The sequence below is a fragment of the Lethenteron reissneri genome, chromosome 40 (genome assembly GCF_015708825.2).
Source record: "Lethenteron reissneri isolate LAM-NWPU_2019-01 chromosome 40, ASM1570882v1, whole genome shotgun sequence".
NCBI lineage: Eukaryota > Metazoa > Chordata > Hyperoartia > Petromyzontiformes > Petromyzontidae > Lethenteron > Lethenteron reissneri.
The window spans coordinates 3,132,833-3,151,295 of NC_083818.1; the positions used below are offsets into that span (position 1 = coordinate 3,132,833).

General features: G+C 52.7%; 1 protein-coding gene across 3 annotated transcripts; it reads left to right on the top strand.

The window, feature by feature from the left end:
* The first annotated feature begins 2,802 nt into the window (after positions 1 to 2,802).
* On the top strand, positions 2,803 to 15,822 carry LOC133352437 (tumor necrosis factor receptor superfamily member 3-like). Of its 3 annotated transcripts, none has more exons than XM_061568080.1 (10): positions 2,803 to 3,282; positions 6,653 to 6,817; positions 11,435 to 11,513; positions 11,989 to 12,099; positions 12,673 to 12,907; positions 13,208 to 13,299; positions 13,720 to 13,812; positions 14,105 to 14,187; positions 14,326 to 14,401; positions 14,560 to 15,822. In XM_061568080.1, the coding sequence occupies exons 2-10, from the start codon at positions 6,764 to 6,766 to the stop codon at positions 14,658 to 14,660; spliced, it is 924 nt and encodes a 307-aa protein (XP_061424064.1). In that variant the 5' UTR covers positions 2,803 to 3,282; positions 6,653 to 6,763; the 3' UTR covers positions 14,661 to 15,822. The 3 variants fall into 3 exon arrangements, with proteins under 3 accessions (XP_061424064.1, XP_061424066.1, XP_061424065.1); XM_061568082.1 differs by having other exon boundaries at positions 12,676 to 12,907; XM_061568081.1 differs by lacking the exon at positions 2,803 to 3,282 and adding an exon at positions 5,852 to 5,991.
* The last annotated feature ends 2,641 nt before the right edge of the window (positions 15,823 to 18,463 follow it).

Here is an 18,463-nt window from a genome sequence, read left to right on the forward strand (position 1 = left end):
CAGTGGCTAGGAGATGTTAACTAGCTCGCCTGGTCTACAGGAGGTCGTGGGCTCCATCCCGACCCTGACGCCTGCTGCTGCTGTAAATTTGGAGTTTGCATGTCTCTCTCTCATCATCATCATCATCACGGTGGCTAGGAGATGTTAACTACCTCGCCTGGTGTGCAGGAGGTCGTGGGTTCGATCCCGACCCTGACTTCTGCTGCTGTATATTTTGAGTTTGCGTGTCTCTCTCTCATCATCATCACGGTGGCTAGGAGATGTTAACTACATCGCCTGGTCTACAGGAGGTCGTGGGCTCCATCCCGACCCTGACGCCTGCTGCCGCTGTATATTTGGAGTTTGCGTGTCTCTCATCATCATCACGGTGGCTATGAGATGTTAACTACCTCGCCTGGTATACAGGAGGTCGTGGGTTCGATCCCGACCCTGACAATGCCTGCTGCTGTATATTTGGAGTTTGCGTGTCTCTCTCTCATCATCATCACGGTGGCTAGGAGATGTTAACTACCTCGCCTGGTGTACAAGAGGTCGTGGCTTCGATCCCGACACTGACAATGCCTGCTGCTGTATATTTGGAGTTTGCATGTCTCTCTCTCTCATCATCGTCACGGTGGCTATGAGATGTTAACTACCTCAACTGGTGTACAGGAGTCGGTGGGTTCGATCCCGACCCTGACTTCTGTTGCTGTATATTTGGAGTTTGCGTGTCTCTCTCTCATCATCATCACGGTGCTAGGAGATGTTAACTACCTAGCCTGGTGTGCAGGAGGTCGTGGGTTCGATCCCGACCCTGACGCCTGCTGCTGTATATTTGGAGTTTGCGTGTCTCTCTCTCATCATTATCACGGTGGCTAGGAGATGTTAACTACCTCGCCTGGTGTGCAGGAGGTCGTGGATTCGATCCCGACCCTGATGCCTGCTGAGTATTTGGAGTTTGCGTGTCTCTCTCTCCCCGTGGTCGCCTGGATTTTTTTTTCTCCGGGTCCTCCTGGTTTTTCCCTCCACATGCAGAATCAACCTCGCGCGTTTAGAGTATTTGGCTGCTATAAATGTCCACACACGATGATGAGCCCACTTCGTTGAGCTGTCACTTGTGGCCAGGTCGCTTCTGGAAAAAAACGAGCTAAAAAGCTCAGTTGGGACGTTACCTGCAAAATTAAAGTCGAGTGATTCAGAGGCACGGAAAACCAGTGTCACCAATAATTGCCCAAGGTCTGTGCTCCTATCTTGGGATGCGATAAATAAGCGATATCCTAACTATACTCTTTGGTTCTTTCGGTAAAGTCACGTGGAAGGGAAATAATAAAAAATAAAACTCACGACGCTTCGATTGCAACACAAGCGTTCAGCAGGTGCGAAACCCACAGCAATACATTTTTTGAAAAAAGTGGCGGTATTCTCTCAACGTTAAGAAAAAAACCGCCACTAGGTGACTTTACCGAAAGTCACGTGGCTATAAAATAAAACTCTCACGACGTTTCGATCGCAACACAAGCGGTCGTCCTCAGGCGGAAACAAATATAACCCAGCAGTGGAACAGCTGAACCAGCGAGAGAGCAAGTTACAAGCGATAACCTCTCCACGTTGAGAAAAAAAGTGAGATTATTTTTTACGCATCCCAATCAGGCTGCACGGCCTCCCTCCTGGCAATGCATGAGTTCAGCAGCATTGGTTCAACACTGGCAACACTCGGGACTGGTTTAGACTCGCAGTGTCTCATCACCGGCAGTCAGCCTTGACTTGAACCAACCAATGCTGGAAGTGGAAAAAACGAATTTGATCGTAAAAAAAATAAAAATAAATTACTCAAATAACATCTAAACAAATAACGTTACCTCTTCTTGGTTCTTTCGGTAAAGTCACGTAGAATGAAAATAATAAAATAATAAAAATATAACAAAATAATTCTCACGACGTTTCGGCCACAACGCAAGCAGCCGTCCTCAGGTGAAGAACAAGTCTGTCGAGAAGACAGAGTCTGAATGAAACACCCCAGGCTTGGAGCGTCTATTTAAGCTGGATTGGAGGGGGAAGAGCGCCTTGACAAAATAATTTGCATATCAAGAGGAATTTAGCATATGTTTATATTTTTATTTTATTTCCATTCTACGTGACTTTACCGAAAGAACCAAGAAGATGAATCCCTGCAGTCACGAAAGCTTTCAATCGAAAAATAACGTTACATTTTGAAACTTTTTAATAACTGAAAGTGTTTAAAATTTAAATACTAAAATATCCGAATGCCTAAAGCATAAATACCAAATGATAAAACGTGAATATTCGCCATTCTTCTACGGCGGAAGTTCTCCCCTGCTCTGCTGTCTAAAGATTTCCGATCAGCGCGGTTGGCTACGTACGGTGTGAAATAAGTTCAACAAAGACAAATATCCCCCGTGTAGCCTTAACAGACTGTTGGGGCAAGTGCTGTTAGCGAGTGCCAACCTTTGAAGGCCAGAACGGCACCTCCGGCCGCCTTTGTCTCCCTACAACATAGGAGTTTAAATTCAAAATAGGAGTAGCCATAAGAGGGTTTTTTTGTTACGTCGCATAAATATGATTTATTATTTACGCGATGTATCCCTATGGATATTGGTTGCGAAATCCTAGGTTTTAACTGTCAAAGGAATGCAACTCAACGTCTCCACTGACAATCTTTCACTTCCCCATTCACGGATGAGGGCGAGTTGAGAAGCAGTTGGGGGGAACCCCCTCTGGCTGACGTCATCCACAGACTGCGCCGGGGGGGGGTGCGGTGTCTATATAAAGAGCGGCATCATGTGAGCAGCCCCCACACGCGGAGTCGCTCCGTGTCGCTCACTCGCTCGCTCACTTAGCCAGCCATCCAGTCAGCCCGCCAGTCGTTCGCTCAGTCACTCACTTAGTCGCTCTGTCACTCACCGAGTCACCCAGTCGCTCAGTCACTCAGCTGGCCACCCACTTACTCGCTCAGTCACTCACTCGCTCAGTCACTCACTTAGTCATTCAGTCACTCACTTAGTCATTCAGTCACTCATTCAGTCGCTCAGTCACTCACTCACTCGGTCACTCACCCAGTTACTCAGTCACTCGCCCAGTCACTCACTCGCCCAGTCACTCACTCGCCCAGTCACTCACCTAGTCACTCAGTCGCTCAGTCACTCACCTGATCACTCGCTCAGTCACTCACTTGACCTGCTAAAGCAAAGTGTTTAGTAAAATAGTCGCTCCGTCAACTCCGCGAGTCACTTCAGCCCAGCAAAGAAGTCGGCGTGGATATATTACTACCTGCCCGGGCGACCTGTGAGTCGAGCGTGTGGGTGAGGGGTGGGTGAGGGTTGGGTAAGGGTTCTAAGTTGTCTTGTGGTTGTTGTTGTTGTTTGACTTGCATCCCACTGTGATTTTTGCACACAGCGTTGGTGAACGGTGCCTTTTCTGTAAGATTTTGCAGTTTTTTACCTGGATTTTTCTGTTTGCGCGTAGTCACTTTAAAATGTTGTCTTGTTCATGTTTTTGGTTTTTGTTTTGTTGCGGTTGCACCCGATTTAAGAGCCGAATGGCTCACCGTGTTGGGTAAGTGTTCGGTAAGGGTGAGGGTTGGGTGAGGGTGAGTGTTGGGTGAGTGTTGGGTGAGGGTAAGGGTTGGGTGTAGGTGAGTGTTGGGTGAGGGTGTAGGTGAGTGTTGGGTGAGGGTGTAGGTGAGTGTTGGGTGAGGGTGTAGGTGAGTGTTGGGTGAGTGTTGGGTGAGGGTGAGGGTTGGGTGAGTGTGAGTGTTCGGTGTAGGTGAGTGTTGGGTGAGTGTTGGGTGAGGGTCTCGCACTGTGACTGTGAAGTTACTTCCGGGTTTGATTCGCCATCGGTGGGATTCCACGCGGCATTTGCACACAAAGATCACCCCCGACCGGCCTGAACGGACTGTTGGAGCCAGCACCACGCCCGGCCGCCTTTGTCTCCCCAGTGGCGATGTTTACACACCGCGCCAGGCTACTCATTTGAGGCCGAATCGACCTAGGGGAGGCCCAGAACCGGTTTAGATAATCGTCACCGGTGTTGGCCGTGAGCGGGATTCGAACTCGGGTTGCCGGATTCGTCGCGCAGCGCAGTGCTAACCACTACACCACCGCTCCCCACATAGAAACACAGACACACACACACGCAGAGACACACACACACATGTATACACACACATGTATACACACGCGGAGACACACACGCAGACACATGTATACACACACGCGGAGACACACACACATGTACACACACACACACGCAGACACACACACATGTACACACACACACACGCAGACACACACATGTATACACACGTGTGTATACACACACACACGTATACACACGTGTATACCACACACGTGTACACACACACACGTGTACACACACATACATACACGTGTACACACACACATACATACACGTGTACACACATACATACACATGTACACACACATGTACACACACACGTGTACACACACACACACGTGTACACACACACACACGTGTACACACACACACACGTGTACACATATACACACGTGTACACATATACACACGTGTACACACACGTGTATACCACGCACTTGGACACGGGGCCCGTCGCGACCGTACCGGTGTGACGATCGATGGGGAGCGGTGGCGCAACGGTTAGCGCGTCTACCACCAAACACCGGCAGACGATTGCCCTGTGCCTCCCCTAGGTCGACTCGACCTCAAATGAGTACCACTCCACCCCCCGTCGCGTACCGTGTACGGCCCTCATCGCTTGCTGCTGCTAATCGCTACTCGGCCCTGGTGATCAGTGTTGGCGGTCTGTGTTGAAGTCTACGGGGGGGGGGGGTGGAATCGCTCCTCGTCTGCCTTTTCTGGGGGGGGGGGTAACGCCGCGCGCGCGCCTGCTCGACGTGGAAGAGTAGGCCAAAGTTCGTGGCGGTGGGTGGTTGGGGGGGACTGTCACGGGTGCCGGCGCGTCATCTCGAACGGGGTGGGGGTGGTGGGTGCGGCCGAGTCACGCGCTCGGGTGTGACGTGAGCGGGCAGACGTGGGGCATGGGGGTGGGTGGGGGTGGGGCATGGGGGTGGGTGGGGGTGGGGCATGGGGGTGGGTGGGAGTGGAGGGTGCGGCCGAGTCACGCGCTGGGTTGTGACGTGGGGCATGGGGGTAGGGGGTGGGTGGGGGTAGGGCATGGGGGTGGGAGCAGAGATTCACGAGACGGGGCACCCAGTCACTCACCTACCCACCCATCCACCCAGTCACTCACCTACCCACCCATCCACCCAGTCACTCACCTACCCACCCATCCACCCACCCACCCATTCACCCATTCACCTACCCACCCATTCACCTACCCACCCATTCACCCACCCACCCATTCGCCTACCTACAAAACCCATTCACCTACCCACCCACCCGCTCACTCAAGCTCCCATTCATTGATTCACTCACTCACTCACCCACTCGCTCACACTCTCACTCATTAATTCACTCACTCACCCACTCACGTATCCGTTCGCTCGCTCACGGCACGCACTCATTCATTCACTCGCCCACCCCCTCGTTCATTCACTCACCCACTCGTTCATTCACCCACCCACCCGTTCGTTCACTCGCCCACCCACTCGTTCATTCACTCGCCCACCCACTCGTTCATTCACTCACCCACTCATTCATTCACTCACCCACTCGTTCATTCACTCACCCACCCACCCGTGCATTCACTCGCCCACCCACCCGTTCATTCACTCACCCACCCACCCGTGCATTCACTCGCCCACCCACCCGTTCATTCACTCACCCACCCACCCGTGCATTCACTCGCCCACCCACCCGTTCATTCACTCACCCACCCACCCGTGCATTCACTCGCCCACCCACCCGTTCATTCACTCACCCACCCACTCGTTCATTCACTCACCCACTCGATCATTCACTCACCCACTCGATCATTCACTCACCTAGCCATGTACTCACCCATTCACCATCTCGACTCACCCCTCCAAGGTGAGTCGCGTGGCGAGCAGATAAAGACAAAGTCCCCCCGTGTAGCCTACACAGACTGTTGGGACAAGTGCTGTTAGCGAGCAGTAAGGGGCCATCCATTGAGTACGTACGCATGGAGGGGGGAGGGGGCGTTGACCCAAATGCGTTCGCTTGCCTATGGGCGGGGGGGGGGGGGTCTGCTGACAATGTGCGCATAGGACACGGGGGGGGGGGGCGGTGAAGCCTCGATAATAATGTGTCTACATTGGCCTTCAACTGAGTTAGATAGTCCGACGGTGGACATTCTGTCAATATTATTAATCCTTCATCGTTTCTTCGTTGATTCAATATCGGACATTCTATAGGATTCGGGGTGGGGGGGGGGAGTGTAAAAAGTCCGCGTGCGTACAGGGAGGGAGGGAGGGGGGGAGGGGTCAAGTTTCGACAGATTTTTGCCACCGACTCAATGGATGGCCCCTGACCTGTGAAGGCCGGCACGGCGGCACACGATGGGCCGGGTTAGCCAGCACCACGCCCGGCCGCCTTTGTCTCCCTCGCGGACGTGCTTTACACACACTGCACCAGCTACTCGTTTGAGGCCGAGCCGACCTAGGGGAGGCCCATAACGTTACACACAGACACTGATGCCGTGATGTGGTGTCTCTCTCCCTCGGGGCTTCAGAATAATCGCGAGGAGGAGAAGACGACGAAGAAGAGGCGAGAGATTAGAGAGGAGGAGACTCGCCCCTCCGAGTTGCTGAGTTCGGAGAGGGGCGAGGGGCAGGGAGCCACGATGACTACGCCGAGCTTACCGCCAGCTCTCCTGCTGGGCTGCCTCCTCATCCAGGTTGGTGTGTACGTGGGGTGTGTGTGTACGTGGTGTGTGTACGTGGTGTGTGTGTACGTGATGTGTGGTGTGTGTGTGGTGTGTGTGTGTACGTGGGGTGTGTGTGTACGTGCTATGTGTACGTGGTGTGTGTGTGTACGTGGTGTGTGTACGTGGTTTAGTGGGGAGTGGCAGTGTAGTGGTTAGCGCTACGCTGCGCTACGAGGCGCGGCAGTCCGGAGTTCGATTCCCGCTCACGGCCAACACCAGCGACGATTATCTGAACCGGTCCTGGGCCTCGCCTAGGTCGACTCAGCCTCAAATGAGTACCTAGTGCGGTGTGTGGTAAACATCGCCACTGGGGAGACAAAGGCGGTCGGGCGTGGTGTTGGCCTTCATAGGTGCTCGCTAACAGCACTTGCCCCGACAGTCTGTTAAGCCTACACGGGGGATATTTGTCTGTGTGTGTTTATATCTGTATGTATATGTCTGCATATTTATGTAAAATGCAGATATGGGATTAGTCACTACTTGTGGAATGTGTAGGTGATTGGGGGGTCTCAAAGTCATATTACATCTTGACTTAAAGCTTTTGTGCAGGAATTCATATTATTTGGGTCTTTCAGTATAGTCACCTATCTAGTGACTTTGCTGAAAGACCCAAAGAATATAGAAAAACATGAATTGTGTTAAGATGTTCAAACCACAAGGCCTTAGCCATGGAGTCAACATTGGGGGGGACCAAATCTCCCAGGGGGCCTTGGGGGTCTCAACCCAGAAAAATATCTACATTTGAAAACTAATTTCCTGTCCTAAAAATATTTAAAAATTCACTAACACATGGGATGGACTTTTTTTACAATAATGTCTAATAGTGTATTGTATTACATTGCTCTGTTTTTACTTTTTTACCATTTCTTGTTTCATTGTATGTAATGTTTAAGATTATGGATTCATAAAGTACAACCATAATCATATAAACAGAAATCTATGCATTGATTTTTTTATGAAGACAAGTCCAGATATTGTGGCCAAGGTTTAGCAAATTGTTGCTTTTATTTACATAGCATAGCAATAATTATGACTTTTTAATATTTTAATAGCAATATATTGGGGGGGGACATTTTGAGCATATTTGAATATTGGGGGGGGGGGCAATATATATTATAATTAAGGCCTTGGTTCAAACACCCAATTAGATACCTTACTGCATTAGCCACACACACTACTCGTGGCAAAACATGCAAACCAACGTGCTCTGATAACACTGGTCAACAAAAAAAACATTTCTGGCCTGGACTTTTCCAGCTGTTTTAGACTAATTTCAGGGTGCTGATTCCAAATCTCATCTCAGATTTGCTCTATCACATCTCATTTTATGCTATCGGCATACCCCATTTTCATTGATTTTACCCGAAATTAACTCTGTCACTTATGATTGCAAGTTGTTGCGAGTCAGTGACTGCTTTAGTGTTAAAATACGGTGCTGTATTTTTAGGATAGTGTGTTTATAATATAATTTTATGTAGATATCCACATTTATTTAATATTTTTCTTTTGCAGTTTTTATTGAAAATGCAATATTTGATTTCTCAAAAACCTGATGTGATAGACAAAAACTGATGCCAGATTTGGAATCAGCACCCCAAAATTACATTGAAACCGTTGGAATACCTTATGCCAGAAAAAGTGTGACGAGTGTAATGTATACATTGTCTTTGAAACTGATTGGGCTACACCAGACACTGCTTTCTTCTTTATGGCCTAGTCTCACCAGCGGTGTTAGAACAGGGAAGGCCTGGTTCTCAAGGCCATAAACAAGCCAATCGCTTTTAAAGACAATGCAAACACTACTATCAGAGCATGTTTGTTTTCCACAAGTGCCGTGTATGGTTATTGCAGACTTTTGATGCCTTGCAAAAAAGGTTTCTATTTGGGTGTTTGAACATCTTGGCACAACTCCTGTTTTATTGCCCGAGGGTTGTCTCGCCCAGCCTTACACAAGGCCTCGGCAAGGCGAGGTAATTTACCCTTTTTACCGGGTAAAAGGGTAAAGGTAAAGGTGTCGACATGCCAAGGGGTAAGGCTAAAGGGTATGGTAAAGGTAGGCTCGTTGTTTTTACACTTTTACCTTACCTTGCCCGAGGCCTACTTACACACTCGCACCACACAAACAGCACGGCATGCCCTCCGCACTCGACATCACACACATCAATCGCGCGCACGGGTGATGCACCAGGGGAGCGTGGGAGGTCAGGGGTGACGCACACAGCACGGCCTTGGGCAGGGAATCGAGATGGGGGGGGGGGGGGTGTGAGCCCTGGTGGCGCACGACACGCAAACCCGACGGGTGGGTGGGTGACCACTGATCGGATTGGTGCGGAGAGCGGATCGGAGATGGGCGATTGGTGGAGAAGGGCGAATAGAAGGTTTAAAAGGGACTGTGGAACGAGGAAACGGGGTTGGTTGTGATGACGAGTGTTGCTGTGGTTTACGAGCGGCGATGGCGCAATAAATCAGTTGAAGTACACCGGCCCAAGTTTCCTTTTCACTGCGAAAAAAAAAGGTCCCATAGACTTGGGCCATCACGCCGCAGTGGCCGACTCTCGCCAATGGGGCGCCACGGTGGCTATGAGATGTTAACTACCTCGCCTGGTGTGCAGGAGGTCGTGGGTTCAAGCCCGACCCTGACGCCTGTTGTATATTTTGAGTCTGCGTGTCTCTCTCTCATCATCATCATCACGGTAGCTAGGAGATGTTAACTACTTCACCTGGTATGCAGGAGGTCGTGGGTTCAAGCCCGACCCTGACGCCTGCTGCTGTATATTTTGAGTTTGCGTGTCTCTCTCTCATCATCATTTATCACGGTGGCTAGGAGATGTTAACTACCTCGCCTGGTACGCAGGAGGTCGTGGGTTCAATCCCAACCCTGACGATGCCTGCTGTATATTTGGAGTCTGCGTGTCTCTCTCTCATTATCATCAGGGTGGCTAGGAGATGTTAACTACCTCGCCTGGTATGCAGGAGGTCGTGGGTTCGAGCCCGACCCTGACGCCTGCTGCTGTATATTTTGAGTTTGCGTGTCTCTCTCCATCTCTTTCCCTGTGATCGCGTGGATTTTTCTCCGGGTCCTCTAGGGTTTCCCCCCCTCCACATTTAGAATCAACGTCGCGTGTATTTGTCTGCTGCTGTGAATGTCCACATGATGACATAAGCCCACTTTGTTGAGCTGTCGTTTGTGATGGCCAGGTCGCTTCTGAAAAAGAGCTACAGAGCTCAGGGGGCCTTACCTGGTGAAATAAAAAAAATTTCGTTCAGGCTCCAGTGGATCTTTAACACCCACCGTCAAGAAGGCGGGCGGGCGCGTGGTAGTAGTATTGTTTTTGCGGTTAATACACACGACACATTCGGGCGTTTTGTGGTTTCTTATCTTCCGGCTGTACAATCAATCGGCGCCTCCTCCACACCACAGACCTCCCCTTTCAACCATCACCCCCAACCATCATGATCATCGTCATCACCACCGCCATCGTCATTATGATCACTGTTACCATTGTCATTAGCACCACCATCACCACTATTATCATCATCGTCACCGTCATCGCCATCACTTTTATCGTCATCATCCTCATACCAGTTAACCCCTTATGAGTGCCTCCCTGATTATAGACCAATCGAGACCTTATTAGTCAACCCGTGCCCTTATAAATGTCAACGTTCATCCTACAAAGTCCCATCACAAGGGAGAAACGCAACACAAATAGACAAAAAAACATGTTTTTGTCTGTAGTATTGAAACGGCTGTATGCCGTATGGACCTGAAAACTCAAATTTCCCTGCACAAGAATACGGGGTAAACCGTGTGGGTAGACACGGTATGCTATCATCACCGTTGTCATCATCGTCATCATCACCACCACCATTGTCACCACCAACATCATCACCAGTATTGTCATTATCATCGTCGTCATGAGCAGCAGCCGGAGCCCCTTTACCCGAACTCGGAGCGAGATGAGAGATCGTGACGTCTCCCTTACCTGTCTCCTCGCTCACCTGTGCATCTCCCTCGCCCGAGGCTCTCGCCTGTCACTCTGACCGCCCCTCCTGTGTCTCTCACCTGTGCTTGTCTCACCTGTGCTTGTCTCACCTGCATCTCACCTGTGTTTGTCTCACCTGCATCTCACCTGTGTCTCACCTGTGTCTCACCTGTGCCCTTCACCTGTGACTCACTCACCTGTGTTTGTCTCACCTGCGTCTCACCTGTGTTTGTCTCATCTGCATCTCACCTGTGTCTCACCTGTGCCCTTCACCTGTGACTCACTCACCTGTGTTTGTCTCACCTGCGTCTCACCTGTGTTTGTCTCACCTGCATCTCACCTGTGTCTCACCTGTGTCTCACCTGTGCCCTTCACCTGTGACTCACTCACCTGTGTTTGCCTCACCTGCATCTCACCTGTGTTTGTCTCACCTGCATCTCACCTGTGTCTCACCTGTGCCCTTCACCTGTAACTCACTCACCTGTGTTTGTCTCACCTACGTCTCACCTGTGTCTCCTGTGCCCCTCACCTGCATCTCACCTGTGTCTCCTGTGCCCCTCACCTGTGACTCACTCACCTGTGCGTCTCTCACCATGTCTAGATGCTGTGCGTGGGCGGGACTCCGGTCACGTTGCCTCCGTGCACCCAGCCGGGGCCCTGGGGCATCCGGTGTCTCCCAGGTGAGTCACTGCAGTCTAGATATAGACTGTTTCCCAGTCGCGGGTGCTGCGGTGGCTAGGAGATGTTAACTCCCTCGCCTGGTATACAGGAGGTCGTGGGTTCGATCCCGACTCTGACGATGCCAGTTGTCTATTTAGACTTTGCGGTGTCTCTCTCTCTCTCTCATTATCATCACGGTAGCTAGGAGATGTTAACTACCTCGCCTGCTATGCATGAGGTCGTGGCTTTGATCCCGACCTTGACTCCTGCTACTGCTGTGTATTGGTTTGGCCGCGTTGGGTTGTGGCGGTGGGGGGTGGGGGGGTCCGACGACACGGACGAGGCCGGATTATAACGTGCACGCTGCCCACCCGCCCGCCCAGGGAGACCGATGGCGAGTGGCGGGTTGGCATGGCTGCGAGATCGCCTCTCCGCTGCCTGGCCGTTGACGATTTATCTCTTTTTCTTCTCGTGCGCCGTGGGGTGGGCGCCCAGGATGCTTCCTGGAGGAGGAGAGCGGCACCTGCGCCCCATGCCCGCGCGGCTCCTTCATGGACCACATTAACACCAAACACAAGTGCCTCAGGTGCAGAAGCTGTAACGCAGGTACCGCTCCTCACGAGCCACGCAGGAGCCATGCACGAGCCACATGATCACTCCCAAGCCTTGCATGAGTCACATGACCACAAGCCACGCACAAAACACACACGAGTCACATGACCACGCACGGGTCACATGATCACTCCCAAGCCTTGCATGAGCCACATGACCACAAGCCACACGCAAAACACACACGAGTCACATGACCACGCACGGGTCACATGATCACTCCCAAGCCTTGCATGAGTCACATGACCACAAGCCACGCATGAGCCACGCGCAAAACACACACGAGTCACATGACCACATACGAGCCACATGATCACTCCCAAGCCTTGCATGAGCCACATGACCACAAGCCACGCACGAGCCACGCACAAATCACACACGAGTCACATGACCACGCACGAGTCACATGACCACGCACGACCCAAACCGCATTCAGGCAAGTTGACGCCCAGGTTGATTCTGTGCTGCGGGGTGAGAACGCAGCAGCAGCATGGAGACTCGCCAGCCCAGAGCACACAGCCAACCGCTCGCTCTTGCCTCCACCCACCCCCTCCCCTCGTCCCCCTGGAGCAGAGGTCGGCTTCGAGGAGGGGCGGCCGTGCGGTGCGCAGGCCGACGCAGAGTGCCGCTGCCGCCCCGGCCTGCACTGCGTGAGCCCCGACTGCCCGCTCTGCCAGGGGCAGCCGCTATGCCCCCCGGGGCAGCAGCCCGGGCCCCCCCCGGAGCCCAGCTCCTGCACGCCCTGCCCAGCCGGCTCCTACTCCGACTCCACGTCCGCCACGCTGCCCTGCAGGGAGCACACGCGGTGAGTGCCGTGTTGGGGAGGTGATGATGGTGGTGTGTGGGTGTATGGTGGTGATGGACATGGTGGTCATGGTGTTGGTAGACATGGTGGTGATGGTGACGGGTGGTGGTATTGATGGTGGTGACGGTGGTGACGGTGGTGACGGTGGTGACGGTCGTGACGGTCGTAACGGTCGTGACGGTCGTGACGGTGGTGACGGTGGTGACGGTGGTGACGGTGGTGACGGTGGTGACGGTGGTGACGGTGGTGACGGTGGTGACGGTGGTGACGGTGGTGACGGTGGTGTGTGTGTGTGTGCAGCTGTGAGGATTCTGGGTTGAGAGCCGTTGCCAATGGCACGGAGACCACGGACACAAAGTGTGAGGACCGAGGAGCGGCCTACTTCGCATTTGGTAAGCAGGGGGGGGGGGGCACGGGGACGTGGAGATAGAGCCACACGAAGACAAATATCCCCCGTGTAGCCTTAGCAGACTGTTGGGGCAAGTGCTGTTAGCGAGCAGCACCTATGAAGGCCGGCACAAGGGGGCGGGTGGCCAGCACCACGCCCGGCCACCGAGCGGCGATGTTGTTTACACGCCGCACCAGGTACACATTTGAGGTTGAGTCGACCTAGGGGAGGCCCAGGACCGGTTTAAATAATCGTCACCGGTGTTTGGCGGTGGCCATGAGCAGGAGTCGAACCCGGGTGGCCGGGTTCGTAGCGCAGCGCGGTGACCGCCACACCACCGCTCCCCACCACACGCACACCGTGACACGGAGTACGCCGCATGCGTGCTGGTGCTGAGAGCGAGTTGCCGCTGCTGTGCCCCCAGGATCGATTTGGGTGGTGATGGTGTCGCTGGCGGTGCTGGTGGTGCTCACGGTGCCGGCGGCGGTGGGGCTCTGCTTCGTACTTTACCGCAAAGGTGAGAGGCACGGCGCCCTCCGCACCGAGGCCGGCACCACCGCCCCAGGTCACAGAGGCCGAGCCAGGAGCGCCCAGGTTCCACTCCGGGTCTCGGTCGCCCAGCCACAGAGAATCACACCAGGGGCCCGTAGACTCGCACGGAGGCGCCCGTAGACTTTCACGTCAAGTTATTTTGATGACAGCGATGATGATGATGATGATGACGATGACAGCGAGCCACTGACGATGAGATGCTAGGTGGAGCCACTGTGGGTGGGGGCTGATGACACTTTCTGTGGCGCTCTCTGTAGGCTGCTGCAACAAGGAAAGAGGCAACGCAGCGGAGTTGGACGACAAGGAGGACAGCACGACGCACCTGCAGCCCTCCGACGAGGTGAGTGACACCTCCCTCCCTCCCCCACTCTCTCCCCTCCCTCCCTCCCCACCACCCCCTCCCTGGGCTACCACTGCATGTGCGTCTCCATGCTCGCTGTGGCCCCTGAGCGTGCCTTCTTCTCTTCGTGTCCTGCAGGAGAACGAAGATGACGCCACCAACGTCGCCAGCGTCGCCAGCGTCGCCAGCGTCGCCAGCGCTGTGGCCCCTCATGGTATGGTACACTCTCCCGTCACTCTCCCAATCGTCTTCGTAGCTGCGCTTGAAAACGCAACAACATAAACAACATAAACAACATAAACAACATAAACAACATAAACAACATAAACAACAACACGCGTTTACCTTTCTGCCCCCCCCCCCCCCTCTTAGTTTCCAACTTCCTGATCAACGTGAACACTCACGTCATGCAACTGGGAGACTGGAATCGCTGCTCTGTGGACGGACATGAGCCGGGTTCCTCGGTCACATAATCAATAGGGGGAGCAAACTAAGTCTAACTCACGGTTGGGGGGGGGCAGATAGATGACCCCCCCAGGGAAAGCCCCCCCCCCCTCCACACACACACCCGCACCTCGTGAGGGAACAGCAACAGCGTCGTCGGAACTGTCGCGGATGAAGAATGCCAGAAGAGGAGCCGAGGATGAGGATGAGGCCTTGCTGGTGGCGGTGGATCGCAGCTTCAGGAGAGGAGCGATGGACACTGGCCGAATGAGGGGGGGGGGGCACAATGGGGGGCCCGCATCGCAGACTTTCTCGACGACGTCCTCAAGCGTACCGTGGGTACCTCGCCATCGCTTACTCCCCACCGGGGTTACGAACTTTTACCGTGCGAGGTACACAAATGTTTTTGGGCTGCGTGGCGATGCGCTGGTACCCAGGTGGCAGCGCTGGTCCTGACTGCGGCAGTTTCTCTCACGGGGACTCTTTAAATGGGTGTTTTTCTCACCCGCAATGCCGTCTTTTACGTTGACATTTATTGTACCTGTCGTATAATTAAGGGTTGCGAGGAGTGAGGATTGAACGCGGAAAAGACGAAGGCGACGGTGTTCGGAAGGGGAGGACATCGAGAAAGAAGTATAATGGCGGGAAAGTGGCAAGGTTTGCGAACGTCAAGGAATTTGTATAGTTGGGAAGGCTCCGGACATGGGAAAATGACCGCGCGGGAGACACGGGAGACACGGGGCGCGAGGAACGCAAAGGCAAAAGGAGGTATGGCAGCGCTTCATACATCTGGAGAAGCAAGCGAATCGGCACAAGACCAAAGTGACCATCTGGAGGACGTGTGCGTGTTCAGTACGGCTTTGTACGCCGGCGAGAATTGGAGGTTTGAACAAAGACTGGCGGAGATACGAGACTGGCACTCAACATTGCATTGCTGCAGAAGGATGCTGTATCTATGCTGGAACCCAACAGTGAACCAACGCAGAAGTGAGAAAAATGCCTATAGATTGATTTTGGTTATATATATTCTTTATACATCGGTTGTGCGGTTGGGATTGTATTTATCAGAGTAATCGTGATGGGGTGGTTGGTACATCCCGGTGATTGATTGAATTGGCTGTTCGGCGCGATGTCCGATGTTTCGATGCGTGATGCCCGGCTCAATAAACCCGCAGCTTCCACCCGACGCACCTTCCGATTCGCGTGGTTGGCTACACGCGTAGGGTGTGAAAGAAGTTCAACACGCGATACGAAACAACGCACGCCTGGGACCTGCTCGCTCATCGCCACGCATGGAGACCAACCCACCAGAAGGGCCCCAGGCATTATGACCTCACTGCTGCACCCCCCCTCCATCCAAAACGATGACATCACCCCGCGCGTAATTTTGGTGACATAACCCCCCCACCCTACACGTTATCCACCGCCCACCGACCTGAGCTCAGATCGCCCGGCCCATTAGTTAAGTAGCCCCGCCCACTAGTCGGTAGTCCCACCCACCACTCAGATAGCCCCGCCCACTATGGTGGCCACGCCCACTACTCGGGTAACTACTCAGGTGGTCCCGCCCACCACTCAGAGAGCCCCGCCCACTGCTTTTGTCGCTCCATCCACTGCTCAGGTCGGTATGGCTGACCTGGTATGACCCACCCAATGTCTCACCCGGTATGGCCCACGTGGTATGGCTGACCTGGTATGACCCACCCAATGTCTCACCCGGTATGGCCCACGTGGTATGGCTGACCTGGTATGACCCACCCAATGTCTCACCCGGTACGGCCCACGTGGTATGGCTGACCTGGTATGACCCACCCAATGTCTCACCCGGTATGGCCCACGTGGTATGGCTGACCTGGTATGACCCACCCAATGTCTCACCCGGTATGGCCCACGTGGTATGGCTGACCTGGTATGACCCACCCAATGTCTCACCCGGTATGGCCCACGTGGTATGGCTGACCTGGTATGACCCACCCAATATGGCTCGCTCAGTGTGGATGTCTCGCCCAGAATGGCTCACCCGGTACGGCTGTCCTGCTACGGTTTACCCGGTGTGGGTCACTGGGTATGGCTCACCTGGTACGGCTCACCTGGTACGACTCACCTGAACACCACAGAGTTGCATGTCAGGCTGAAGGATGACCGCGGTCTGCTTCGAGTTCAGCCGGAGTGGCCAGTGAGTCTCCATCTCTTGCAGCCAGGGCGAGGTTCATCCGGGGTCGAAGTATGGACACCACGGTGGCTAGGAGATGTTAACTACCTCGCCTGGTACGCAGGAGGTCGTGGGTTCGATCCCGACCCTGACGCCTGCTGCTGTATATTTGGAGTTTGCGTGTCTCTCATCATCACGGTGGCTAGGAGATGTTAACTACCTCGCCTGGTACACAGGAGGTCGTGGCTTTGATCCCGACTCTGACGCCTGCTGCTGCTGTATATGTAGACTTTGCGGTGTCTCTCTCTCATCATCATCACGGTGGCTATGAGACGTTAACTACCTCGCCTGGTCTACAGGAGGTCGTGGATTCGATCCCGACTCTGACGCCTGCTGCTGCTGTATATGTAGACTTTGCGGTGTCTCTCTCTCCCCGTGGTCGCGTGGATTTTTCTCCGGACCCTTCCGGTTTTTCTCCCCCCACGTTTAGAATCAACGTCACGCGTTTAGAGTTATTTGGCGGCAATATCTTTCCGCGCGATGAAATCAGCCGCTTTCTTTAAGCAATCATTTGTGATAGCCAGGTCGCTTCTGAAAAAAATTGCTTATACAGCTCATTGGGGCCTTACCTGGTAAAAGTAAAAAAAATCAAACATCCGGCGTCAACAACACAAGAGCTCATGTTTACTTTGGTCCATTGCACAATCTCCTGGAACGTGGTGTTGGTGGTTGTTCGTTACCTGCGGGCAACAACCCCTTGCGACTGCGTCACCGATGTCTCGGGCTGGGGGACCATACAAGGAAGCTTCGATTAGCACGGTTGGCTATGTACGGTGCGAAAGAAGTCGCAACACAAAGGGCACGGTGTGACGTCACCTCGGGTCACGTAACCTCAACGCCTCCGCACCCTCGCTTGTTTTATTTGTCAATCACGATGGTTTAATATTTATTTACTTATTTTTTAACCACGATGCTTTATTTTATGGTTATTTCTTTTTTAACCACGATGCTTTATTTTTATATATTTATTTTTCAATCATGATGACTAGTTTTTTATTTTTTGATTTTTAAATCACGATGTTTTATTTGTATTTATTTATTAAGCATGATGCTTTACTTATTTATTGTAACCCTCGTGTTCTCTCTGTGTTAATCCGACCCTCAGTTGGACCGCCGAGTCAATTGGCAAAACTCGAGCCGTCGAGGCATTATTAATGTTTTATTATTATTATACTCGCCTAAAGCCCGTCCAAGGACGAGTGTATTGCAGTTAGGGGCCGTCCATAAATGACGTCACGCGATTTTGAACCATTTTTGACCCCCCCCCCTCGTCACACGGCGTGACAAAAAGTCAGACCCCCCCTCAAATATGACGTCACAAAGCTCTGCCCCCCCCCCAAAAAAAATAAACATGCTTCAAATCGCTTTAAACTGTTGTCATCGTAGTGCGTATTTAATGTGGCGCTGCACTCTGATGTAGGAGAAAACATTTATTAAAAAGTCTATGTAATTAAGTAGAACGTGTCGTATATATTTATTTAAAGTTGCGCATTTTGATGTGACGTCACACTTCTCACCCCCCCCCCCCGCCTCGTCACACATCGTCACAAATGTCTGACCCCCCCACCCCCACAGCAAGAAAATATTTTTTTTTTCCAAAAAATGTCTTGCTGTGGTTTT